Source organism: Choloepus didactylus, chromosome 9, assembly GCF_015220235.1.
Source record: "Choloepus didactylus isolate mChoDid1 chromosome 9, mChoDid1.pri, whole genome shotgun sequence".
NCBI lineage: Eukaryota > Metazoa > Chordata > Mammalia > Pilosa > Megalonychidae > Choloepus > Choloepus didactylus.
The window spans coordinates 14,598,444-14,625,259 of NC_051315.1; the positions used below are offsets into that span (position 1 = coordinate 14,598,444).

The 26,816-nt window shown below is 44.0% G+C and overlaps 1 protein-coding gene and 1 pseudogene across 1 annotated transcript in view; both read left to right on the forward strand.

Annotated features, from left to right (window-relative positions):
- Window positions 1-367: 367 nt before the first annotated feature.
- On the forward strand, window positions 368-833 carry LOC119543667 (annotated as a pseudogene).
- A 7,841-nt stretch (window positions 834-8,674) lies between these two features.
- Window positions 8,675-26,816, forward strand: part of SCTR (secretin receptor) — a 70,321-nt gene continuing 52,179 nt past the window's right edge. Inside the window, exons 1-2 of the mRNA XM_037849541.1 lie at window positions 8,675-8,819; window positions 26,081-26,201. Coding sequence (XP_037705469.1) covers window positions 8,766-8,819; window positions 26,081-26,201 — 175 coding nt within the window. The 5' untranslated portion in view covers window positions 8,675-8,765. The remainder of the gene's footprint in view (window positions 8,820-26,080; window positions 26,202-26,816) is intronic.

A 26,816-nucleotide genomic window follows, 5' to 3' on the forward strand; every position in this document is an offset into this window, starting at 1 on the left:
AAGACCACAAAGATAATGGCATTTGGGGGACACAATACATTCAAACTGGCACAATGGGTAATATATTTATATGGTTCAAAATTCAGAAAAGTACAAAATCTCCCTTCTATCTCTGTCCTTTAGCCACCAGATTCCATTTTTTAGAGGTGATCCATGTTTCCCTGTTCTTATTTATCTTTCCAGGGACGTATTATGCATATACATTATGTATATGCATATATGCGTTATGTATATGCTTCTATGTGTAAGAGGTTCACCCCTTGTATAAAAGCTCAAATAGCTTACTCTTCTGACCCTTCTTTTCTTCAATTAAAAATATATCTGGGGACTTTCACCCCTCTAGAAGTTGAGCAGCCACGTAATTGTGATGCCATGTGGAAGCCAAAGCCATACCTCATGCACGGTCCTCCAGCCAGCCGGGGACCTCAGATGACAGCTGCTCCCAGGCCAGCACCAGCAGCTCCGCCACCAGCAGCAGCCCTACCGTCTGCACTTGGCTCACCTGCTGCTGCCCCCTGGCAGCCAGGTCTGCTGGCCCAGATGGCAACCACTGCAGCTGGCGTGGCTGTGGGCTCTGTGTTGGGCACACGCTGGGTCATGCCATCCCTGGGGGCTTCGGTGGAGGGAGCAATGCAGAGCCCTCAAGACCCGACATCACTTACCAGGAGCCTCAGGGAGCCCAGCCAGCAAACCAGCAGCTGCAGCAGTTTGGCCCTTGCCACTATGAGATGAAACAGCTTTCGGAGCCTGCCCAGAACCAGAGTGACATTAAGCTTTGTGAGGCTTTCAGAGAGGTGCCGAAGCAGTGCAAATGTGCAAATGGATTAGCCTGATCAAGAAGCTGAAAATGAAGAAATGGAAAATCTGCTCTCACGACCAAGTTAATTTAGTGTAAGACTATAATTGATAGTGAAAGTATCAAGTGTAAAGCCACCGGTTAAACCTCTTCTCTATTATTAATACCTTCCTTGCTTCAGAATCCCCAAGGAAGGGGGCATTCTTATTATATGGAGGTCCACTGAGATGGTGTAGAATTTGGGGCTGGACAAATGTTTGTGTGGCCCCCTTAACCAAGCTGCTGTGATATTATTATCTGTGAACTAATTAGAATAAAGTGATTTTCTAAAAAAACAAAACAAAACAAATTATGTATCTGGATGCTCATTCCGTATCTATACATGAAGTGGCTCCTCCTTCCTATTTATGGTTGCATAAGATTCCATAATTTATTTAACCAGTTCCCTGTTATTGGATTTTTAGGTTGTTTCTGATCTTTTTCCTATTATGAACAAGGTTGTGATTTTTTTTAATACAAATTCCTACACTGTTTCTACAAACCTGTGCATACATCATCATTTCATATACATGTGAGGAGGATATCTGTAGAAAAAGTCCCCAAAGTGTAATTGCTGGGTCAAAGGCATTTGTGCTATTAACTATTGCCAGATTGCTCTCCATGGGCATTGATTTATACATCTACCTATAATCCATGACAGTGCTTGTTTCTCTATAGCCTCACTAGCTATATCTTTCAAATTTTATATCTTTGCAAATTTGATAGGTAAAATATAGTGTTTCAGCGTGGTTTGATTTTGCATTTCTCCAATGATGAGTGAATGGTAGCATGTTTTTAAACATTTAGAAGACATTTGGGCTTCCTTTTCTGTAAATCCTGTCCCTTATCCATTTCTCCATTGGGTGCTTGGTTTTTCTATTGAGCTGTTGGAGCTTTTTATATATTGGGGAGATTAGTAACAGGAAGGAACAGACTCCACTTTTTGTTGGGAGAGTGTCAACACCTCAGAAGGGTACCTCACCCTCGGTTTCTTGGACAATGACTATGGGTGCTGGAGCTGTCTTGCCACCTGCCTGAGGTTATCATGCAGGAGGGTAGAGCCAAGAGAACTTGGGAACACAGAAGATGAGCCCTGCCCTAGCTCCGGACTCTCTGTGATGGGAACCAGTATATATCTTTATTGCTATTTAAGCCAGTTTGAGTTGGTTTGGCTATTACTTGCCACCAAATGCCTATGAATTTGTATAGTCAGACAGTTTAACCACATTGATTTATTTCTAACTTCATGGCAGTGATGAAAGATGGATATTAGTTTCCCCATTATATAGATGAGAAAAATTGAGGCTCAGAGAGGTCAAATAACTTGCCCAAGTTCATGTGGCTTGATTGATGACTGACTCAGGATTTGAACCCCAGTTGTTGTTTTTCTTGGCGGGGGGTACTTTTTAATTTTTTTAACTTTATTTATCAAAAAATTAACAAATAAACAATAAAAAACATTTCACACAAAACCAAAACAAAGGAATGAGAAAAACAAATAAACTAAAATGACTACATTGCCTCCAACGTATTCCTACCATACCCCAAGAAAATTAACAAACCATAACCAAACAAAGGAATAAGAAAAACAAATAACCTAAAATAACTACATTGCTTCCAACATTGAACCCAGAGTTTTCTGTTGCCAACATTCTTTTCTTTATGCCAGATTGCCTTATCAGGAAATGTGGGGAATCTCTGGGAGGTTGGGGCAGAAGCCTGTGTATCTTTTCCTCTATTCAGTGATGATAAGGCCGTGGGAGAGCTGGCAATGTTGTCTTTCAGATGTAGTTTTATTTGCTCTCTTTTATTTGTTCTGTTCTAATGATAATATTTTATATAAATATTCAAAAGGAAGCTGGCAAAGGGAGGAAGAAAATAAGAAAAGTAAAGGAAAAACTGCATTTCTGAGAAAGCCAGTCCATATTTCCAGTGTGTAAACAGCAAACCTGGACCATAAAAACCTCATTAAAATGTCAGTGTTATACCTTTGTGCTTCGGGACTGAATAGGAAATCACATTTGTCTCATTATTTATGGCTCATCAATAATACATTAGCTCGGCTACTAGGAAAGCTCACATTCGGAAGAGGACAGGCCACTTTGTTTGGTTTATTTGGCACCTGAAGGGGCAGAGCAAGTTCATTTCTCTTGTGTAGTCATTTGGCTGGAGGGCTTAGACTCAGACACTCAGAAACAGACTAGTCCTCACTCCCGCCCCATGCTCTCCCCCATCCCCAAACCAGCCCCTTCAGCGCAAACACTGCTTCCCCAGGGAAGACTTCTTCAAGCATATGTCAGGACCTCTGGCAGTTACAAGTGACAGAAACCTGATTCAAACTGGCTTAAATTTTTTTAAAAAATTGATCTATCTTATCTATCATCTATAAAGAGGGAGAGATAGAGAGAGTGGGCTTCAGTTATGGCTGCATCTAGGTGCCAGATGATGTTGCCAGGGTTTCGTCTCTCTCCTTGTTCCTCTCCACTCTGCTCTGGCTTCGTTCTCAGCCAGGACCTTCCTGTGTTGTGGAAGATACTGCCATCTTGCTCCTAGTTCGAGGATAATGCCGGCACGTAGGTTTTGTTGGAGCCATTCCTGTTGGCCCACTTTGAGTCATGCGCCCATCCAGTAACTCATCACTGTGGTTTCTTGGGATGAGGGTGTGACTTTCCTTGCCCAGGTCTGGGTCACATGCTCAGCCCTAGGGCTGCTGTTGGTAAGAGCCCCACCCAAGTCACCTGGTCTGAGACTAGGGAAGGGGAAGTTCTTGTACGGAAGAAGAGGACATGGAGGCTGGACAGGCAAAACCAGTTGATGCCTATCAGGTCAAACCTTATCAAAACATTGATAGTCAAATGATTTTGACCTGCACAAATGGTGAAAGAAATGACTTATCCTAATACATTAACCCTCCAGGCTTGGTCAGTTTCCTTATCAAACTGACTCACAGAATTTAGCAGAGTTTGCAATATCCTTCACATTGCACTTTGCAGTTGCTCACTTCAGCCAACCAATAGGTTTGTTAAATGCCTGATTATGTGAGCCTCTGAAGTCTTGAATACCAGCGTCCCTCATCTTTCTGGGCCTCCAGGAAAGGGGGTGCGAGGTTTTGTGTGCGCAACTGAGGCTGGCAAGGGCCTCTCTCGTTCCAGCACCACACCTGGCCTGGAATAGGTGCTTAGTAAATATTCATCAAAGGAATGTGCTTAATTAGTTCTTCAACGAGGATTTATTGCTGTTGAAAAAATGCAAAGAAAAATAATTACATGACTTCTTGTTGGGGAAATAGCTAAAAATAAAATCTCCTGCCAAGCTGATGAATTATCTCCACAAAATGTAGAAAAGAATGAAACAGTTTTATTTTTGAATAAACTTTTAAACCAGACCGTGCTACAAAGCACAGACCATCCGCAAAGAGTCACACTCTTTTATATAGTCGGGCAGATACAACCTATTGCATACATGTTAATTGTCTTTCTCCAAAGGGAAAATAAAACTTCTCCAGCCTTTCTGGCAATCGGGAAGTTACCACCTGCAGCCGAGCGGCTTGGCTGAACCCCCACGAGACAGGGAGACAGAGTACCACCTTCCTTGGTAGCCACATGTCAAGGAGTTGGCTCCAAGGCCTCTAAGAAAGACATTCCTGGGATGCAAAACTGGCAACAGGCTTGCTTAGCTTTGAAAAAGATTTACGTACACCTCAAAGAGACAGAGAAAGGATTTATAATTAAACATTTTCTAAAGGAAATGCTGAAAGAAAAGGGATGAGGGACGAGTTCTGTTTCTCTTTTGGCACCAGGGAAATTTTTTAACTTAAAGCTTTTTAGATATTTACTGACCCTTATATGCTGCCTCCCTAGGTTGAAACCACTGAATCAAATGCAGGAGCACGCATCCTCAGGATAAATTACTCTTTAAGTTATTGTTATGAGAATATGGTGAACTTCCAGCGTTCGGTTGGTCAAGACTTCAGTTTGTACACCCCAGTGGGATGACAGCTGAGGGGGACGAGCAGAAAGGGATTAGAATCAGGACCTGGGAAACCATCAAGATCACAGAGACGGCCCCTCCCTGTCACTCAGGGGGGTTATAATGAAGTTTAGAGTGTGTACCGTATGATATTTCTCCACAATGGCCAGAACCATATTTACAGTCTTCCAGAACCTTCTCTCTCCCGTCAAGAGGTTGCGTCTATGTCTTCTCCCCTTTAACCTGGGCAGGCTTTTGTGATCATCTTGTAGAAAGCAGCAGAAGTGGCACCGTGTTGTACAACGCCACATGGCTTCCACCTGGCTCTCTCTCTGGGTCACACACCTTTGGACCCCTGAGCTACTATGTGAGAAGTCCAGCATCCCAGAAGATGCATATAGAGACAGGAGGGGTGCCCGAGGAGCCCCAGGTGTCCCAGCCTGGACAGGTAAGTGAAAATGTCTTCAGGGAATTCAGTCTCAGTCACTATCTGAAAGCAACTGTGCAAGAAATCCCAAGTGAGACCCACCAGTCACCTACCAGAGCTGTGAAATAATAATAAATAATTGCTGTTGTTCTATATCATTAAATTTCACTGTGATGGCTATAAGTGCAATGGAAATAGCTCAGGGTTCGGAATCAAAAACCAGGGTTTAAGTACTAGCAAGTCTACCTGTTAGCTATGTAATTTGGAGTTACAGCCTCATCAATTCTGTTGTCTTCATCTGTTAAATGGGTATAATAATATCACCGAGTTGGATTGCTCTCCTTTTGCCTCTCCCTTTCCCAAATCCATCCTTTACCTTCTCCAGCCCGGAGGTTAAACTCTATGGACAGTTTCTCCCAGACTGGCTTCTGGGTGGGTTCAGCCAATGGAAGACATTGCCAGGAGCTCAGTGAACAGGAGAAAAGAGAGGTCAGCATGTTTATTCCACCACTTGACACTCTTGCTGGGCCACGGGTTTGGCGGTGGCTGCCATCCTCTATGGACAAGCTCCCATGGCTGACCCCCCTCCCAGGACTGGTTCTGCGTGGCTTCTGGGAACACTGTCTCCCTGGCCTCTCATCATTCCCTGTTGCTCCCCTAGCTCTGCCCACACCTCTGCACATAGTCCTTCCATGAAACTCTCTTCAATTAAACCCTTTGAGCAAGGGCCATCTTCTCCCACCAGCACCCTGACAGCTGGTCCTACCGATTCACAGAGTTGTTTTGAGGATTGAATGAATTGATGGCTGCAAAAGAGCTCTGGAAGCTCCAACAGTCAGGAAGTCATCTGCATGGCTGTGAGGAATCCTAGTACAACACAAAGTACAGGTAGGCTTCGGACTCGGTCTTGGGTTCAAATCCTGGCTCTGCCCCTTGTTAGCTGTGTTGTTGGGGGTGAGTGCTGGTGAGCGCGATCCTAAAGCCCCCAGTGCCTGTCCTGTTATCTCTCTCATCAAGTCCTGGAGGATTAGGTCTGATAACACACCATACATTTCTAACACTTCCTAGCACAATATGTTGTTTGTTCCCTACACCTTCCCTCCCACCCCTATTAGGATATTGTTTTCTCAGGCAGTTTTTACAAAGGCACCGATTGCATCCATGGCCTGTAAAAGGGCCTCTCCTGCAGCTCTTCAGACCCATTTCTCAATGCTCTGAGAGGCAGAGTCCCATTTAAGGACGAATGGCTTGCCACAGGCCAGAAATTTATTGAATTGTCCAGAATAAATGTTGTTATTGTTTTCTCATTGCCGAGCATGAGGCTCTGGCGTAAGTGCAGGTTGCATTCTTGTGTTGTTTCCCATTGATTTCTTTCAATCAAAAAGAAAAAAGCCAAACACACAGTCGTTACAGAAAACCTCAAGCACCCCTGAGGTCTACGCAGTAAAAAGTGCAAGTCCTTACCCCGTGCACTTTCTGACGGACATGCAGGCTGTTGGGGCTCCAGGAGGCCCAGGAAACAATATTTTTCTTTCCAGCCTAAATCTTGAACCCATTGAGAAATAAGATTAAGACAAATGGGGTCAAATATCACTTTTGTTAGTGATAAAGTCGTCTTGGAGAATGTGATTTATACTTGTGGGTAAGTGGATTTTCTAACAGCGGACCCTGGGATTAGACAGACCACCACCCTGTAACTGCTGGTGTTGGACCTACGCGGGGACAGGGCTGGTCCAGGGCATCGGGTTACGGGCTGTCTGCAGGCCGGCAGGCATGTGTGCAAAAGGAGGGAAGAGAGAGGGATGACGGGCTATGCCTTACCCCAAATGTGTCAGTCATGTAGTGCTTGCCTCACCTGTGTGTGTGTGTGTGTGTGTGTGTGTGTGTGGTGTGCACACCCACATGCATAGGAGTGTTAGGGGGATCAGGAACATTGTACCAATGGTCACTCTCCATGAGTGACCTTCCACATACATTCCCGCCCCTCTTCTGCTCTGTCATAGTGCCTCCACAAACACCTTTGCACATATTTCCTTAGGCCCCTGAGTTTTTCTTTAGAAAAAGTTCCTGGAAGTGAGTCAGAGGTTATGTATATTTTAGGTTGATACGTACTGAACATTGATTTTGAACCTGGGAACTGAAAGCATTTTTTTTTTTTTTGTTCCTGCTGTGATTTCCCAGCCTTGCTTTATTTATCAATGGTCTCTTCCAGTAGCAAAGGCTGCTAAGGACTAGAGCGTGTCATTACTTTCGGGGCTGCTCAGTAGTCAGAGGTCAGTTTCGGGGATCAACGTCAGCCATGGAAGTGGAGAGCCAGGCTTCTGGTCTCAGCTTCTGAGCTGTGTCCTTTGTCCTCCTCCACCTTCTGTGCCCTCCTTTGTCAAATGATACCACCTAGGAGGAATTGGGGAGAATTAGAGAATTAAGTGAGCCACGGTATTTAAAGTGCCTGGGAAGAGATAGCAAGAAAGGAGGTGAGCGAGAAGGAAGGGAATGGGCAGCAGTGCAGAGGAAGAGGAAACGGGGTCTCCGAGAGCTATTTGGTATCTTGTATCGAGAGGCCAAGAACCAAATTCCAGGACATCCTTGAGTACTCAGGTGCTGCCTGAGCCAGTGGGAATACCTGCTTGATGCTTAAATAGCCTCCTAGGGGCTCCAGGAGGCACAAAGCCTCCAGGCTATTCATTTGCAGCACAGCTCCCAAATTCCTGTACCAAATGGTTCTCCTTGGTCTACTTGGATCACCAAGCCGGATTTCATCAAAGATTTCTTCATGTAGTGGTGCTCACGGGAGTGAAGCTTCTTGCAATGAGTGTGGATGACTTTAGTAATTAAGAAAAATTAAGTGAAAATCGAAAATAAAGAGTAAGGCAGCTGCTCCCTGAATAGATGCAACTGGCATTTACCAAGCACTCCTTCCGTAGCACGCACTGACTAGTTCACAACCTTATTTCAACTTGGAGTGTGGTATTGTTAGGGGTGAGGGCACTGAGGCTCAGAAAGGTGCCCTAAATTACCCATGGGCACCCAGCAAGATCGTGGCAGGGCTGACCCAGAACTTAACGTCCGTGGAGTATGGGGACAGTGCTCTTCCCGTATTTCAGGACCTCTCTTTGGGGTGTTGCAGTCTCGAAGGCTAAGCCAGCGTGCCCTCTCCGGGTCTCCCCCGCCCGGGGACGAGCCTGCGGGAACCGGCTGGAGGCCCTGGCTCCCTCCCTCCGCCTCCTCCCCTGCCAGCCTCCGTGCCCGCCCGCCCGACGGCTCCCCGCCAGTTGGCCGGCTCCAGTCCGCTGGGTGGAGGCGCGCGGCACCGTCGCTTCCTTATCAATGAGCTTGGCGTTTTAGCCCGCAGCGATCTCGCCCCAGGAGGAGCAGCACCGGAGCGCGCCGCGGTCGGGTGGCCCAGCCATGGCTCCTCGGGGCCCGGAGGCGGGCCGCAGCTCGGGACCCTGCCGGGGGCGCTGAGCTCCAGAGCCTGCGGAGCGCACTGGCGGGCGGCCGTCGGGGTGCGCCCGGGTGAGCGCGCCAGGTACCATGCGCCGCTGCCTGCCGCTGTTGCTGCTGTTGCTCGCCGGCGCCGTGCACACGGTGAGTACGCGACCCTTTGTCCCGCGCCCCCCACCCGTTAGCTCTGTTAGCTCCTCTCCAGAAAGCCCCCTCCCCAAAAAGTAAAGAAGGCTTGCGCGCCAGGGAAGAGCAGCTCGAAGGCAAATCGCCTTGCCCTGCACCCCAGCCCTCCCTCCAGGCTGTGCCTCTAAGTCTCTCCTAGATGGAAATTCTGGAGCCGCCCCTGGCAGTACCTTTTGTGTGCTGGGTACTTTGCCTCCGTTATGTCATTGAAACCTCATAATCATCTTCCAGGGGAATATTATCACCCTGACTTTACAGACAAGGAAACAGACTCAGTGAGGACAAAAAATTTGCCCTGAGTCAGGAAAAGAGGTTTGGAACCCTACATCCGTCTGCACCAAAGCCTTGACATTTTCACACACACCGGCTGCAAATGGGAAAACCTCAGAAAGCTCTGGCAGGAGTTTCCGGGTGTGGGATGGGGCTGTTTATGGCTCCCTCCTTCCTCTCTCTTGTGGGATTTGGTTCCATAATGTCTGTATGTCTAATGTCTAGGGGCTCCTGGGAGCAGATGCTCCCCACAAATCAGACACAGAGAAGGGCTTTGCAAGAGAAAAGGGAAGGTGGGGGTGGTGGGGTGGGGTGGGGTGGGGGGAGGTTTCTTTCCCACAGAGATCCCAGGGAATCCTGGTCCTTTGCCCTGGTGAATGAGAGCATGGTTAGACCCAGACTACTGGCTGCAAACATTTGGGGAAATTCCCACCAGTAGACCAAACTGGTCCCAAAGGCTTCTGTCCCAAGAAACTCCCCAGGGAAAGTGCTTGGGGACTGAATTCTGAGTGTCTGATCACTGTCCTGGGCAAGTTCTTGCTGGTGTCCAATCACCTTGCCTTCCTATAGCCCTATCCTGTTTCATTGTAAGAACAACCACTGCTCCCCTAACTGGATATCAGTGTTGACTCAGGAGTTGCCCATCTTTCAGGCAGCAATGTGCATTTCCAGCAGTAGTAGTTTGAAAGAGCAGAATTTGGGGCTCACTCCCAGCTCCCTTGTAATTTTAAAGCCTCTTCTGAATGGCAGTCAGAAGGTGCCATAGTGATGGTACCCACCCATTAGTCTGAACCACTAATCTGGGGTAATGTCACCTGGGACATCTGGGACCATTCGAAGCCAAATATGACATAGAAGTGTGTCATTCAGTGCCCAGGTTTGGAAGAGGCAATAGCCTCTTCTGTGGAATGCCCCCAGCCTCCTTCTTACATATTTGCAGTAACCGTGAGGTTGTCCTAAGAAATCAACAGGTAACTGGGCTGTAGGACTAGTGCTCAGCCTGTATTATATCTCAAGAATATCTCCTGAATATTTCAGGATCATGTCAGGAATAGCAAAGTGGGAAATAAGAGCCTTCGTTTGGGTGAAGTGTTCTTCTGCGTGCCCTGAAAGGACGCTTGATTATGTTCTGATCCAATTCTGAGCAATCTAAGACCTAGAGAGGAGGCTCCTGCCCAAGACAGCAAGTTAGTGGTAGACCTGGGACTAGCACCTAGACCTCTTGATACCCAGCTACCCAGGGCTGGCCATTACATCCCTCGTCTTTACATATCATTTCAAACACTCATGGATGGCCTTGCATGTTTATGAGATGGCTTCCTGTATATAATAAAAGACTTGGAACCCCAGTTATTTTATGTGCTTTTCCAGACCCAAGGTTGTGTCTCACACTTCTTGGCAGAGAACTTCAATAAATAGGTGTGCAAATGCCCCCACTGTAATTGGAATATTTGCCAACCTCTGAAACCGTTTTCCTTTGGTTTGTTTGACTCTGGGTCAGACATTTGATTTTGAAATTTAAAGTCATTTAAATAACTCGAATATCATAAGTATCCTCCTAAAGGCAAGTCATTAAGGTCAAATTGCTTATTATAATCTTTTGCCCCCTTTTCTTTCCAGGGAGGTGTTAGTACAGTTCCCTGCAAGTAGAAACCAAAAGTGGTGGTGGGTGTTGGGCAAGTTTTCCGAGGCCTCCCAGGGGAAGCACTGACCCACACCTCCCTCTGCCGTCCCCCATGTATCTCATGTGGAATTTTACCTGTAACAATATTGTAATTATTTACTAGCCATGTCTGTCCTCCCCACCACCTCTGACACACTTTGAGCTTGAGCACTGAGACTTAGTCTTATTCGTCCTGATATCCCTAGAGCCTGTCGCAGGGTAAGAGGGAGTTCATTGAGTGTGTGTTGACAGACTGAATGCATGAATGAATGAATGAATGAATGCAATGATGATGATGTCCACAGGAGAGTATCTTAAACAAGCAGTGGCTGTTTCATGTGCAAATAACTAATGAAGAATGACATTTTGAAAGCACTCATTGCTTGCTAAGTTGTACATAAATGTGTCAAGCAATGGAGAAATTGTCATTTAAGGGAGGGCTTTTTAATGCAACTGGTAGACTGCCAACTCGATAACCTTAGTGAGTTAAGAGGGTTGGGGGGGGCAGCTGTTTCCTTAAAGCAGTATTCTTAACTGGCATTGTGAACATTTTGGGCTGGATAATTCTGTTGAGGGGGGCTTTCCTGTACATTTTAGGATGGGCTTCCATGAAGTAAATGCCAGCAGCATCCCTCTCCCCCAAGTTATGACAACAGGAAATGGCTCCAGTCAGTGTCAAATGCACCCCAGTTGAGAACCACCGCCTTAAAGATTGTTATGTTTCCAGGGAGATGCATTAACGGTACTAATGACAGGTGTTCGTTACATGCTGGATTCGGGGCAGTGGGCTTGAGGTAAGGGAATTGGGGCCAGAGGATTACTCCACCAAGTGACCTACCAGGAACGGGTTTCTAGTTCTTCTCCCTCCTGCCTTCCCACTTTCCCTCTCCTCTTCCTCCTCTCTCCAGCTGATGGCTCAGAAACATAAAATCACCAGCACAGGGTCTGGCACATAGAAGCCCCTAGTGCATGGTGGTCCCTGCCCCTATCTGAGGTGCATCTGGATCCAGGGGCCGACCAGCCCTGTGGGTGCAGTGAGCAGAAATTTGGGAAGGCATGCAAGGGACACGCGGGGAGCTGGCTGTTGCCGACTTTTGCTGGTATTTTTTAGTGTACCTAAAAAATCACTTTCTACTTCTCTTAAGAAGCGCTTGTGGATTTCTCTTTAATGTTTTGCTGCCCCTAAAATTAATAAGAGAATAGAGATGATAATAATGACAATAAAGGCCACCCTGATGGAGCACTTCTCAGCAGGCACTATGCCAAGTTCTTCCCAGCATCATCTGTTTTAATTCTCACATCAACACTTATTACCTCTTTGCGTGGATGGGGAAACTGAGGCTCAGAGAGAGGTGACGCCCTTCTTCTGAGAACGCCAGCTCGACGTGGTGATGTGAGAACTCAACCCCAGGTGTCCTTAACCAGCTCATGTATCTGTCCTAGAGAAAGGCCTGCTCTGGATTTCTGGTGCCCCAGGGGCTGTCATAAAATAAAATTCTCTCCCAAACCTCAAAATGACATTAATTCAAGTTTAGTGTAATCACCTTATGAAACATAAGCAAATGTTGAATTATACACAGCATTTTATTGAGGGAGCCAGAGATGAGTTTGGGGTCACAAAATCAAACAGCGGGAGGTACTACTTCCCAAACTGTTTAGGGGAGACCTTCCCTCACTTCTGGCATCACCCCCTCCTCAGGGTCCCACCCCATTGTCCCTACTCCGTTGCCTCACCATCATTCCCCCTCCCCATTGCTCCCACCTTAATTTCCTATTCCCCATTGCCTGCATCCCAGGTAGAAGGGCCCCAAATTTCCTCCCATGCCAAGGGAGGGCAAAATCTCTCTTCCTGACACCCCTCGTTGAAAGCCTGTCTTTAAAATCTGGGATTAGGGCTCCACCCCTTCAGTGGCCTCTGATTCAGTCCCCCCTTCCCTGTCCTTAGCAAGCTGAGGCTTCCCATCACTGACCTTCACACGAACTCCAGGACAGCCGGCTATGGTCACACCCACAAACAACACTCAGATCCTATCTGCGTGCTTACATTACAAACAGAGGACTGAGGCATTCACCCGGACCCCACATTGTGTGTCTGACATTCCAGGGGACATTTGGGGAAGGGAGCCCCTAGTTAAGCATGGCCTGTGATCCCAGCCAGGTCCCCAAGGGTCGGCCCATTGCATGGCCGGATTCCTGAGTTTCCCAGAATCTTCTCCAGCATCCCCACCTGCCCTCTTTCAGTTCCTTCCCCCAGGCCTCTCAGAGGTTCTCCCTGATGTCCACGCTTCTTCTCAAGTCCCTGACCTCATCTCCTCCCCTCTCATTTTCAGTGCATGGGTCTGCCTCCAATTTCCCGAAGGGTCGAGATTCTTTGGAGGATCTTCCTCTGACCAATATCTTGCCCCTGTAGACACGACTGAATCAGAGGGGAAGGGAGGCTCCCCTCCTGCCCACTGCCAGTCTCTGCACCTGCACCCCCATCCCTCTCCCCCTCACCCCACCCCCATCCTTAGGGACTTCCCAGATGCAATGGTGCGATGACAGCAGTCTGCCCCATTTCCATTGGCTTTCCCCATTAGCTGACCAACTCGCCAAGTCTCTCCACCCGGGCGGACACCAGCCCCCCTGCACTGCAGGCCCCTCTGGCTCTGCTCCACCTCTGCCTCCTGATGGCCAAGTCTCCTGGAAGTAGAGCCCTCCCCCATTGCCTGGCCTCTGCTCCCTTCTCAGTCCTCTGCCTTCCGGCTCTCTCCCCCCTCACCCCTCCCAATCCATCTCCCCTGGAGCCTTAAATTTGCACATTCAATGGATGCTTTTCAGTCCTGGTCTTCCCTGGAGGGGGGGGGGGACACCACGTGAATCATAGGAGGGCAGTGACGCTGGTAATAATTGAGTCCGGACAGCAAGCACACATCGGGACTTTCCCGGCCGGCGTGGGACAGGGGACCCAGGCCTCTGGGGATGCTCAGTGCTGAGGAGGCTGGCTTCTTTTGGCTCTGCCCTCTCTTGGCTTCTGCCGTTCACTGGCTCCGCACTCCCATCCTGCCTCTGCGCTCCCATCCTGCCTCCATGCTCCCATCCTGCCTCCGCGCTCCCATCCTCCCTCTTTGCTGTTCCCCTCCAGCTGCATCTTCTCAGCCCTTAGAGTCCCGTCCCCAGGCTCTGTTCTTTGTCTCTCTGCTCTCCTCACTCTGCTCACTCTTGCTGGGAACTCTTCCTTGCCAGGTTCCATTGTGTCACAAATTCAACTTTTCTTGACCAAACCTATCAGAACCCAACTCCTGAGTGGTTTTCCCCAACCCTGACGCCATCGAGGCACCCAAACCAGAGGCCTGGGAGCCCCCCTCCTCCACCGTCACCCCCACACTCAATCCACTGCTTGATCTGGCAGAATCTGCCCCGTGGATATCGCAGCTGTGCCTTCTTCTTTACCCTGGTCATTGCTGTTCTAGGTGAGACAACCCTCACTTCCTGACTAGGTGGTGCAATCATGTCCTGGGGGTTCCCCACCGATTCTCTGCCACCTTCCTCCTGCGTAAAATTGTGACCCGGCCCCCTCTCCTGCTCATCCCCCGACCTCCTACTCTCTCCCTGGGGAGTCAGGCTGAGCACAGGCCCATGCTGGCTCCCCTGCCTGGGTGTCCCTTGCTCCATCACCACCACTTCCTCTGGACACCGTTACTCCCACCTCAACACTTGATTCAAGCATCCCCTTCCCGAGCCAGATGCTCCTATCTTCTTGCCTCCCTCTTACCCACCCCCACGTTTGCTTCCTCCGTGATGGCACCCATCACGGGGCTCTCCAGCCATTGGAGACCATGCCCTTCGAGGGTAGGAACCATGTCCCAGAAACAAACAAATGTCTGGGAATACAGTAGGTGCCCAATAAATGCTTGCTGAAATTTTGGGTTTTGTCCTGGTTACATGATAATGAGCTCCCTCTTCTTAGTTCTCACTGTATAAACTAGTTCTTCCTTTTTCCCCTCTTGAAACGATTTTTTTTCATTCTCAAGTTTAGAAGACAAATAATTATATTATGAAGGATGATAAGCAAATTGATGTTGAGTTTCTCCATCCTCTTCAGAATTTAATAGATTTTGATTATATCTCTTCCCAGATTTTACCTTTTCAGATTTAAGGGTCCAATATCAAACTCCAAAATAGCTAACAAACTCTCTCAGCAACTTTCCTTTCATATTTTGGCATCTCCTTTTTTACTCTCCCTTTGCAGACTGGATTTTTCTGTTGCTTTCTAAAGGAACTCTTTGGCTTTCTGAACTGAATTCTTATTAGGTCTGTTGCAGAACTGTGGAACATTCATTAGGAAACTTAAAAGATAATGTTAAGGAAATCTCCCAGAAAGAACAGAAAGACAAAATGGTAGAAGGATAGTGGAAAAATACAAAAAGATTGGAGGGTGGACCTAGGTTGCCCAATATTCAACTAATATGAATTCCAGAAAGATAGAAGAGAGAAAATAAGGGGTGTCAAATAATAGAATAAATGACATAAAATAAAAAAATTCCCAAAATGAAGAACAAAAATCTTCCAGATGAAAGGCCCACAGATTATCCAAACTACTGGATAAAAAAAGAATAATTTCTTCATGGAATTTAAAAAAAAAACAAAAACAAAGAAAAATCCTAAAAATTTCTAGAGAGAAAACAAAAAAAGTGATGTGCAAAAATTTGGAATTAAAATTGGATTTCTCATCAACAAAACAGGAAGAGAAAAGGAGAAATGCCTTCAAAATTTGGAAGGAAAATTTTCAACCTAGAATTCTCTACTCAAACCATTAATTGATTTGATAATGAATCAAATTAAACTTTTTTCTCCTTAAAGGATTCAAAAATTCATCTATCTTGTATGCATGCTTTCTTAGGAAGTTAATAGAAGATGTATGGTAAGGATTGGCTTATGACTCCAAAAAAAGGATCCTGTGGTTGTGACCCATTTGTAAATAGGAACTTTGCAGATGTTAAAGGTGTACCCAGACTGAATGAGAGGATGCGGATGGGCCGTAATCCAAGCCCTTAAAAGCAAAAAAAAAAAAAAAAAAAAAAACTGGACACAAAAAGAGAGAGGGCATGAAAGAGCAAGAAGCTTGGAAGTCAACGGAACTGGAAAGAGAAAGATACCAACCCTTTAGAGGAAGCAAGCCTTCCAGCCTCTGAAACCATGAGCCAATTAATTCCTGTTGGTAAGCCAACCTGTTGGATGGTGCTTGTTTTAGCTTCTGTCACACAAGGGTGTATTAGTCAGGGCTCTCCAGAGAAACAGAACCGGCAGGATATATATGTAAATATTAAGAGATTAATTATAGTAATTGGTTCACACAACCAAGGGGATTGGCAAATCTGATTCCACAGGGCAGGCAGAAAGTTGGAAACTCCGATGACGGTCAAGTTCAATTCCCTGGGATAAGCTGACTGACTGTAGTTGAGATAGAAATTCTTCTTTCTGACTGCTGAAATCCTCAGTTCTGGCTTTAAGACCTTCAACTGATTGGATGAGGAGACTCCCCTCATTGCTGAGGGCAATCTCCTTTGTTGATTGTAGATGCAGTCAGCTGAAGATGCAATCAACTGACCATACATGCAAAGCTGTCTATGAAATACCCTCACAGTAATGATCAGACCAGAGCTTGCTTGACCAAACAGCTGTACACCGTAACTTAGACAAGTTGACACATGAACTTAACCATCACAATGGGAATAAATTAAGGGAAAAGACATGGGATCCAGGAAACGAGACTCAAACTAGGAGAGTAGGGGAGAAAATACCCAAAACCACAACTGTGCATCAGGCCTATATGGGAGCAAAAAGAAGGAGGACTGTGGGAGAGAGTTCCTAAGCAGAAAAACAAACAGAGCTGCCGATAGAGGTATAACAGAGCCATTGGAACATTTGAAAAAATTACCCATATGTACATAGAAAACTAAGGAAATGAAAAAAAACAATTGTTGACCTCAGGAAAACAAAATGTACAGAGAGAGTCATAATCAGTATACATGATTTGACTCAGCAGTAAACAATATTTCACAGTCAGAGTCATTATAAATACAGACTGTTCATCCAACTAAAAATTAAATGAAGAGGAGTATATTCAGTATGTAGGAAAGAGAAGTATACATAAGGAGATTTTAAGACATTTAAATCTTTATCATCCATAATAGGAAGCTTGGGATAATGTCTCCAATTAGAAACCCAAGAATTGTCAGTAGAAGAAATAACTTAAAAATGTGGAGGTAAAAGTGAAAATAAACAGCTGAAAGTTGAAAGTGGTTACCTCTGAAGAGCAGAGAAAGGATAGGGCAGGAAATGGTTATTTTTCATTATAAATTCTTTGGTACCAGTACAAGTAAAAGAAAAAGAAAAAAAAAAAAAAACTACCTATATCCTTACTCAAATTCAATGTTTTTTTAAACTGCTGACTTTAAACATATCTTTTAAGAACTAGTATCTTTTGTTTTGAGGAAAAATTTCATACTGAAGTTCAACAATTCTTTCATCTTCGTTCTTGTTCTCTTGTGAATTTCAATACTTTTAAATTTAATAAGCATATATACATTTATAAATAAATATGCATGCATACAGCTATTAAATGTCAGCCTTTCCTCATTTTTCCTAATTTAGTTTGATAATAAGGGAGCTTGTTTCACATCCTCCATCTGCCAGGTGGTTGTTCCATTAAACCACACACACTTTCCGGCAATTCCCAGCAACCCAGCCAGCCCTGTCCTTCACTGCTGGTCACCATCTGGGAGTCTGGACTCAGTCCTTTCAGCAGAATACTGTTCCGGTCACACAGATACTACTAGTGTACATGCCATCATTGCACAAAATTATCCCAGCTTATTCGATTTTACGGAGGGATCAATGATTAAAGAAATGTGAGATAGGAAGAAAAAGTTAAACTGTCCTCAGATTATTTTTTTTTCTGTAGTCTAAGGGAAAGGCATCCAGAAAATTAAACTTTTCCTAGAGGGGGTTCCACATCATAGTTGCTCCCCCATTTCTAACCTTGCTTTATTGCTCCCAAGAGAGTCCTCTTTGCAGGAGAACTTTTTTCCTCAAATCCCCACAGCGCAAATTGCCACTCACTTTTGGGAAACTTCACTCCCTATCTACACACATTGATTGCCCTAGAATCTATTTTCCACCCTGTAACAGTCAGCTATGCTGTGTAACAATCACACACAAAAAAATCTTAGTGGCATACAGAATCAAGTGTTCATTTCCCAATCAGTGTTTGTCAGTGAGATAGGATTTGATGAAACCAGGCTGGGCTCAGTTGGTTTAGCACCAGCCCATGGATTAAGTTCAGGTCTGCTGCACATGTCACTCATTCTCCTAAAACCAGAGGGCTGTCTTAGATAGCAGAAATGCATGTGGACAAGTCCAACATCAAACATTTTTCCAGCGCCTGCTGACATCAAATCTACTAATATCCCACTGACCACAGTCACAAAGCAAGCCCAAAATCAAAAAGAAAGGAAGCACACTCTGCTCACCATGAGGTCATACGTATAAACTTGTATAGGAGAATGAAGAATTGGAACCAATAATTCTTTTTTTTTTTTTTTAGCTAAAATGCAATTACAATATCATTAAGGAAATTTGCAAAAGAGAGAACACTAATCACCTGTAATCCCCCTACTTGAACATAACTATGATCGCTTTAATTTATCTCTTTCCTGTCTGTTTTCACACATATATAATTTGTATATATATAATAATTATTATTATTTTAAACAGTTTAAAACCATAGTTGCATTGGAAAGGTGGCTGGTAAGTACCTGCCACATTTATAATGTGTCACCACTTTTGAACAGAGCTGATTGGATCAAGTAGAGGCACGTGATTGAAGCTCAGTTAATACATATGTTGACCAGTTGAACTATTAGGTGGCCTAGCCTGAGAGTTCTGATTAATAGAATAATGATTAATTGAAGCAATTAGATCCTCTTTCTTGGGGAGTTTAAAATGTGAGATGCATAGAGAAAGCTAGAGGCAAGCAGAAATCAGTAAGCAGAAGCTGTTAGGTGCTAGAAGCCACTAAGTGGTAGAAGCCATTTGTAAGCAGAGGCTGGAGGTAGAGACACACAAAAACAGCTGTAGAAACAAAGGCAGCGAGTGGGTATAGCAGCACAGTGGCAAGGATACACAAAAGGGAGCACAGCCACCCAGCTCTGAGAGCCCACAGGATAGCGAAGTGACTCTGAATATCTTTCACTTCTTCTCTGCATTGCTTGACTTTGCTGCAGATGCCACCATGTCCTGTCTCCGTACTTCCCCACGGATCCTTACAATAAATCCTTTGCTAGCAAAAAGATTGCAACTTTGTTCCTTGCCACCTGCAAAAGCCCAATGTAATAACTGATGTGAAATCATGTGTACCACTTAAAAACATTGAATATAATATCACTAACATTTTTAACATTACCACACAGCATGAATAATTATAATTTTAATAGGGATATAGTATTCCTTAGTTACCAGGATATTGGAAACTGTACTCTGTAGATGGGCAACCATCTGCCCAGCTAAATTTCAATTACAGAGAGAAAGGGAAGAATGCTTAGGCAGTAGCCACTGCCCAAAGAGGCTGTCGCTGGAGGTAGAAACGGGAGTGGGGAGACAGAAATTTTTTTCCACTTCATGTGTTATGCCCAGAGCAAATTTCACTCAGTTCATAAACCCTAATGGAAAGGAACAGTGCTTTATTTTCTTTAAGAAATCAACTGCCTCTGAGCCTCTACCCCACTTTACTTGTGATACCCAAAGGACATTTTCTCTTCCTACTCTCCCAACAAATGACAACTTGGTTGACATGCTCACTGAGCTGGGATATGGACGCAGCTAAGTATCTACCTTCCTCAATGTATGTAAATACTATCTTTAAAGTTTGTTGTAATTTTCATAGCACGTTCACGCATTTTCTTCCAGATTTTTCTCTAAAAAATTGGTACGTTTTACATCATTACAATCATTCTGTGTATATAATTTCATGCCGTGCTTTTCTCATTTAAAACCATGGTATTGTTGTTAATAGCCTGTACTGCTAAATAGTCTTAATCATCTTTTTTTTTTTTTTTTAATCTTCATTTTATTGAGATATATTCACATACCACGCAGTCATACAAAACAAATCGCACTTTCGATTGTTCACAGTACCATTACATAGTGGTACATTCATCACCTAAATCAATCCCTGACACCTTCATTAGCACACACACAAAAATAACAAGAATAATAATTAGAGTGAAGAAGAGCAATTGAAGTAAAAAAGAACACTGGGTACCTTTGTCTGTTTGTTTGTTTCCTTCCCCTACTTTTCTACTCATCCATCCACAAACTAGACAAAGTGGAGTGTGGTCCTTATGGCTTTCCCAATCCCATTGTCACCCCTCATAAGCTACATTTTTATACAACTGTCTTCGAGATTCATGGGTTCTGGATTGTAGTTTGATAGTTTCAGGTATCCACCACCAGCTACTCCAATTTAATCATCTTAATGGCTGAAAATATCCCAGTGAATGGATTTACCTTAGGTTACTTAGCCAGGTGTTCCCTTATAAAGGGATATTTAGATTGTCTCCTTTTTGTTTTAAACTAAACATTTTGATTTTGAGATAATTGTAGACTCATGCAGTTTTATGATATACTGCAGAGAGATTCCCCATACCCTTTACCCAGTTTCTCCCAACATCTTGTTGTACTATAATATAGTGCAATATCATAACCATGATGTTGACATGCATACAGTCAAGATACAGAACATTTCCGTCCCCACAATGACAACCTGTTAGGGCCACACTCACTTCCCTCCCTCCCCTGCCCTCTCCTTAGTTTGCCCTGACAATCACTAATCTGTTCTCCATTTCTATAATTTTGCCATTTGAAAATATTATATAAATGGAATCATACGGCAGGTAACATTTTGTGATTGACTTTTTTTCATTCAGCATAATTCTCTGGAGATCCATGCAGGTTATTGCATGTATCAAGAGTTCTACCCTTTTCATTGTAGCTTAGTATTCCGTGGTATGGACGTACCACAATTTGTTTATCCATTCACCTGTTGAAAGACATCTGGGTTGTTTCCAGTTTTTTTTTTCTTTTTGGCTATTGTGAATAAAGCTGCCATAAATATTGTGTACAGGTGTTTTTTTTTTGGAATGAGCATAAGTTTTTTATTTCTTTGGGATTAATTTCCAGGAATGCAATTGCTGGATTGTATCATAATTTAGTTTTTAAGGACACTGCCAACCTGTTTTCCTGGCTGGGTGAACCATTTTGCATTCCCACCAGCAATGTGTGAATGATCCAGTTCCTCCACAGCTTTGTCAGCATTTGGTGTTATTATTTTTTATTCTAACTGATCCGATAGGTGAATAGTGATATAACATTGTGGTTTTGATTTGCATTTGCTAATAGCTAATGATGTTGAACATCTTTTCATGTGCTTATTTGCCATCTGCATATCTTCTTTGGTGAAGTGTCTTTGTGTGTCTTTTGCCTATGTTTTAACTGGATTTTTTTTTTTGCTCGTTTACTGTTGAATTTTGAGATTTATTTATATACTTTAGATACTAGTCCTTTTTCTAAAATGTGGTAGGCAAATATTTCCACCCACTCTGTAGCTTGTCTTTTTAACCCTCTTAACAAGGTCTTTCACAGAGTAAAAGTTTTTAATTCTTATGAAGTTTAATTTATCAATTTTTCCTTTTATGGATCTTGCTTTTGGTTTCAAGTCTAAGAACTCTGCCTAGCCCTAGAAATCAAAGATTTTATTCTATGGTTTTTCCTAAAAGTTTTGTAGTTTTATATTTTGAGTTTAAGTCTGTGATCCCTTTAAAAAAAAAACATTTTTTATGAGAGAATTTTTAGATTTAAGAAAAATCATGCAGAAAATACAGAGTTCCCATACACTCCTCCTCACACAATTTTCCCTATGATTAGCACATTATGTAGTGTGGTACCTTATTACAGTTGATGAAACGATACTGTAATTATACTATAAACTGTAGCCCATGGTTTTCATTAGGGTTCACTGTTTGAGTTGTACAGACCTATAATTTTTTTTTAACTTTTTATTCCAGTAACATATATACAACCTAAAATTTCCCCCTGTAACCACATTCAAATACGTAATTCAGTGGAATTAATTACATTCACAGTGTTATGCTACTACTATCACCACCATCCATTTCCAAAACTTTTCCCTCATCCTAAACAGAAGCCCTATACCATTAAGCATTAACATCCCCACCTTCACCCCAGCCCCTGGTAACCTGTATTCTACTTTCTGACTATGGTCCCTTTTGAATTAATTTTTGCATGAAGTATGAGGTCGAGGTTCATTTTGTTCCCTTTGGATGTCCAAATTGCTCTGGAACCATTTGTTGAAAATGCTATCTTTCCTCCATTGAATTGCTTTTGCACCTTTGTCAATAATCAGACATATTTGCATGGGTCTATCTCTAGGCCTTCTGTACTGCCCCGTTGATCTATGTGTCTATCTATCCCTCTACCAATATCACATAGTATTGATTACTCTAGCCATGTAATAAGGCTTGACATTAGGTAGACTAATTGTTCCCACTTTATTCTTTTTTCAAAATTGTTTTATTCTAGTTCCTTTGTCTTTCATATAAATTTTAGAATAATATTTTTTATGTCTACAAAGAAGCTTGCTAGGATTGTGATAGGAATTGTGTTAAATCTGTGTATCTATTTGGGGATAACTGACATCTTTTTTATGTTTAGTCTTCTTATCCATGAACATGGTACATTTCTCCATTTATTTAGGCCTTTTTTGATTTCTTTCATCAGCATTTTGTAGTTTTCAGCATATAATTCCTATACATGTTTTGTTAGATTCGCATCTAAGTATTTCATTTTTTTTTTGAGCAATTGCAAATGGTGTTGTATTTTTAATTCAATATCCACATGTTCGTTGCTTGTATATAGAAATACAGTTCGTTTTTGTATAATTAGCTGAACTCATTAGTTCTAGGAGATCTTTTGTAGGATGATAATCCTGTCATCTGCAAATAGGGACAATTTTATCTCTTCCTTTCTGATCTGTGTGCCTTTTGTTTCCTTTTCTTGTCCTATTGCATGGGCTAGAACTTCCAGTTCCAGCATTATTTTGAATAAGAATAGTGAGAGCAGACATCTTACCTTGTTCCCAAACTTCTGGGAAAAGCATTCATCTTTCAGTATTATATATAATGTTAGCTGTAGGTTTTACAGAGATGTACTTAATAAAGTTGAGGAAGTTCCCTTCTATTCCTGTTTTTCTGGGGATTTCTCTCATGAATGTGTGCTAAATTTTGTCAAATGCCTTTTCTGCATCAGTTGATATAATCATGTGATTTTCCTTTTTAGCCTGTAATGTGGTGGATTACAATGATTGATGTTCAAATATTGAACCAGCCTAGCATCCCTTGATAAAATTCCAGTTGGTATATCCTTCTGGTTGCTAATATTTGCTAAGAATTTTTGCATCTACATTCACGAGGGATGGTGGTCTGTAGTTTTCTTTGTTTTGTACTGTCTTGATCTGGTTTTGGTGTCAGATTAATACTAGCTTCATAAAATGAATTGAGAAGCATTTCCTTCTCTTCTATTTTTTGGAAGAGACTGTGTAGAAGTGACATTACTTCTTCTTTAAAAATTTGCTAGAATTCTCTAGTAAATGCATCTGGACCTGGAGATTTCTTTTTTGGAAGTTTTTAAATTACAGACAATCCTTAACAGTTACAGGGCTATTCTGAGTATCTGTTTCATATTGGGCACTTTTGTGTTATGCTATGAGAGTCTGGATCTCATTTAAACCTTCTCTTTTACTTGGTGCTTTCTAGTAGGGTAAGTGGGGGGAGGGTGCTACCCTGTTAGTGTCAGGTGGAACTAGAAACCCACCTTCTCCACTCAGGACACCCTGGGGGTGGGGGTGGGGTGGTTGTTCTCATTCCTCTTGGGCAGAGGGGCAAGAATTGCCCCCCACAAAGTCTCCCCTGCACCATGGGCTGGAAGGGACCTCGTTACCACATGGCAGGAATGAAAGTTCCGGCTTCCTACTCAACCTACTCTGACCCATGCTGGCTGGGGTTGGGGTGCCTCATCAGGGCCTGGCAAGCATGGAGTCCAGGCTCCCCACTCGGCCTTTGCTGGCATTAGTGGGCGTGGGAGCCATGGTTGCATCTGTGGTGTATGGCTGGAGTAGAGCAGTTATTGTCTAAGTGTTTTCTGTCTTGCTAGGCTGCCCTTTCCTGGCTCTTTGTCTAGAGACAGCAGGCCTTTGGCGGGACATTTTGTTGGTGTCCACAGGCATCTGGGTTGCTGACTTCTTCAGTTCCAAGACTGAGATATATGAGGCAAAAAGAAACCCAGAGAATTCACCACCAGTTGCTTCTTGGGTCCCGGGGTCCCCACCCAGTCTGCCTTCTTTTCTCCACCATTCAGCACCTTCTTATACTTGTTTTATATATAACATTCAGTGTTCTATTCTAGATAAAGCTTTCCCCATATATAGGGTGGATTCCCACAAGTAGAGTCAGTTGGCCAAAGGGTATGAACATTTTTATGACACTATTATTAAATTACTTAATCGCTTGTACCTGTTCACACTACCTCCAGCAATCACCTGCCTTTCAAGAGTAGTGTTAGTTTCAAAGTGGCACCGAACAGAATGTTTGCCTACCTGGGCTGCATAGTGAACCAAAGGCACTGCCTGCTGACCTGTAGGTGGACTTTTCCATTCCACTGAAAAGCCTGTGTCAGACATAATGGGCTTCAGCTAACACCAGGAAACAACCCCACAAAGAGGAAAACAAGCGTGTGTGGGAATGCATGCCAAAGCCAGCTCTTAACAATTAACAATATTCATAGGGAAAATGCTTGTTTCAAGTAAGAGTTTAAAAAAACCAACAATGTGATTAAGTCATTTGCTATATTGTAGTGGGAGTGAAATGGAAACTTACGGGTGAGCAGTGGGGAGTGCAATAGGGAAAGAGTGTCATACTATGATCTTAGAGGTGGTCAGAGCCATGCGTTTCTGCAGCAGCTCCTAGTTGTGGCTGGTCCCAGGCTCTGGGCCAGGGGAGGTGATCTTTGTGTTTCGTGGGGGCCACAAACCTGGCAGTCAGTAACAGGAAGTGGAGGGAGAAGGAAAGTTGCTGGCAGCTCCTCAATCCTTTTTGAATGCAGAGTGAAGGGTGCTAAGATGTGGAAGATCCAAAACTGGAGCTGGTCAAGGCTTTTCCATTTATCTTTGGAATGATTTGAATACAGTGCTAGCTTAGCTTTCCTTTTCTGACCCAGAGCTTTTGTTTATTAGGCCATTTGGGAGTCCGGCCTGGGCCCTGGAGACTTTTCCCATTGCTTCCTTTTGTTGGAATTTCCATCTATGAAACATTAGTGTAGCGTTGACAAGGGGGGTATAAAACTCATCCTTGATTTTTTGGAAAGCTGGTGCCTGAAATCAGGAGCCCTGAGTGTATAACCTTGGTCACAACCCCTAACCACCTGGGACCTCAGTTTATTTTTCTGTTGCTTTGTATAGGGTTTTTGTGAGGACTGAATAGTTAATGTATGTGAACAGACTGCAATATTAAAATTACATATAGTGTTAAAAAAAAAAAAAGGAAGGGTCCAATTCATTCATCTGTTCCATTCATTCATACAATATATTTATCACCTCAGGCACAAATGCAACAATGGAGCCATGCTATGGAAATCCATCCTAGGAAGACCTGGGAGCCAGGATCATTGGCCATCCTATCTCTGTCTTCTTGTCCGACTCCTTCATGCAACCATTTTTCCATTTGGATTGGACGGAGATGTCTTTTATGGGACAGGGAGATGGTCAAATGCAGGTTTCAAAGACCTTGCCTGGGTCAAGACAAATCTTTAGAAAACTGAGATACCCACAAAGTTGGCATGGAATAAGTTAAGTCCTGCAGACTAATACTAAGATGCCCAGAAAGCAAATAGTCCACTGGCTTTGGGTGCCTCGATAAGCCTGTGAGCAAGATTTGCAGTGGACAAGGGACAGATATGGTTTGAGTATTCCGGCTATCCCGGCTGTGTGCTGAGTGTTCCCCCAGGGGTGGCTGCCCCCACCTCCCTGCAGACAAGGAGCTCCCCGTGGGCAGGGACTTGGCCTTATTCCCTTTTAATCCCCATTGGCTTAGCCCCTCTCTTGTTCCTGGAGAGTCCTGATGTGGTAGAAGCAAGTTTGCAGCAGTGATGAGCACCCTTGGTTTCCGATCTGCAGGTCAGAGGCCTCCCCCGCCTGTGCGATGTGCTGCGGATGCTGTGGGAGGAGCAGGACCAGTGCCTGCAGGAACTCTCCCGAGGGAGCACAGAGGACCGGGGCATGGAGCAGCCCTCACCAGGTAGGCGGCCGCCTTCACCCCGGGTCTCCTCTTGGAGCTGGATCACGTCCAGTCCATTGGGTCAGGAGAAGCTTGTCCCCTGGGCCAGGACGGCCATGAGCGGCTGGTCCAGCGGTGGGCAGGCAGGAGTGATTCTGCTGAACAGGCAGCACACATCAGAGGGGCAGAGCACACTCTTCTCTCTGGGCATGTGGATATAGCCAGCGTTTTCTCACCATCAGAGGCTGCAGGATTGCTTCATCAGGGGAGAAGTCTGGTCTCAAATGGAGGGCTTTGAGAATTATTTTTAAGGCAACTTACCCCTCATCCATTCTCTTCCCTTCACTGCCAGTTTTGATGAGTGAGTTCTTAGGAAAGGCCATGTGAGGTCAGAAGAGCCTGAGGTCCCATGCAAGCTGACACTCACTGGCTTGATGACCTGGGGCATATTATTTAACCCTTGTGCCTCGGTTTACTAATCTGTAAAATGGAGGTGATAATGCCTGCTTGAAGATTGTAATGATAAGTGAAGTCAAAGTATGTAAAGTGTAAGTGTTCATAAATACCATTAATTTAAATATTAAGTATTATAAATAATCAATAATTAGAATAAGTCAACATTTAAATGTTACTTTT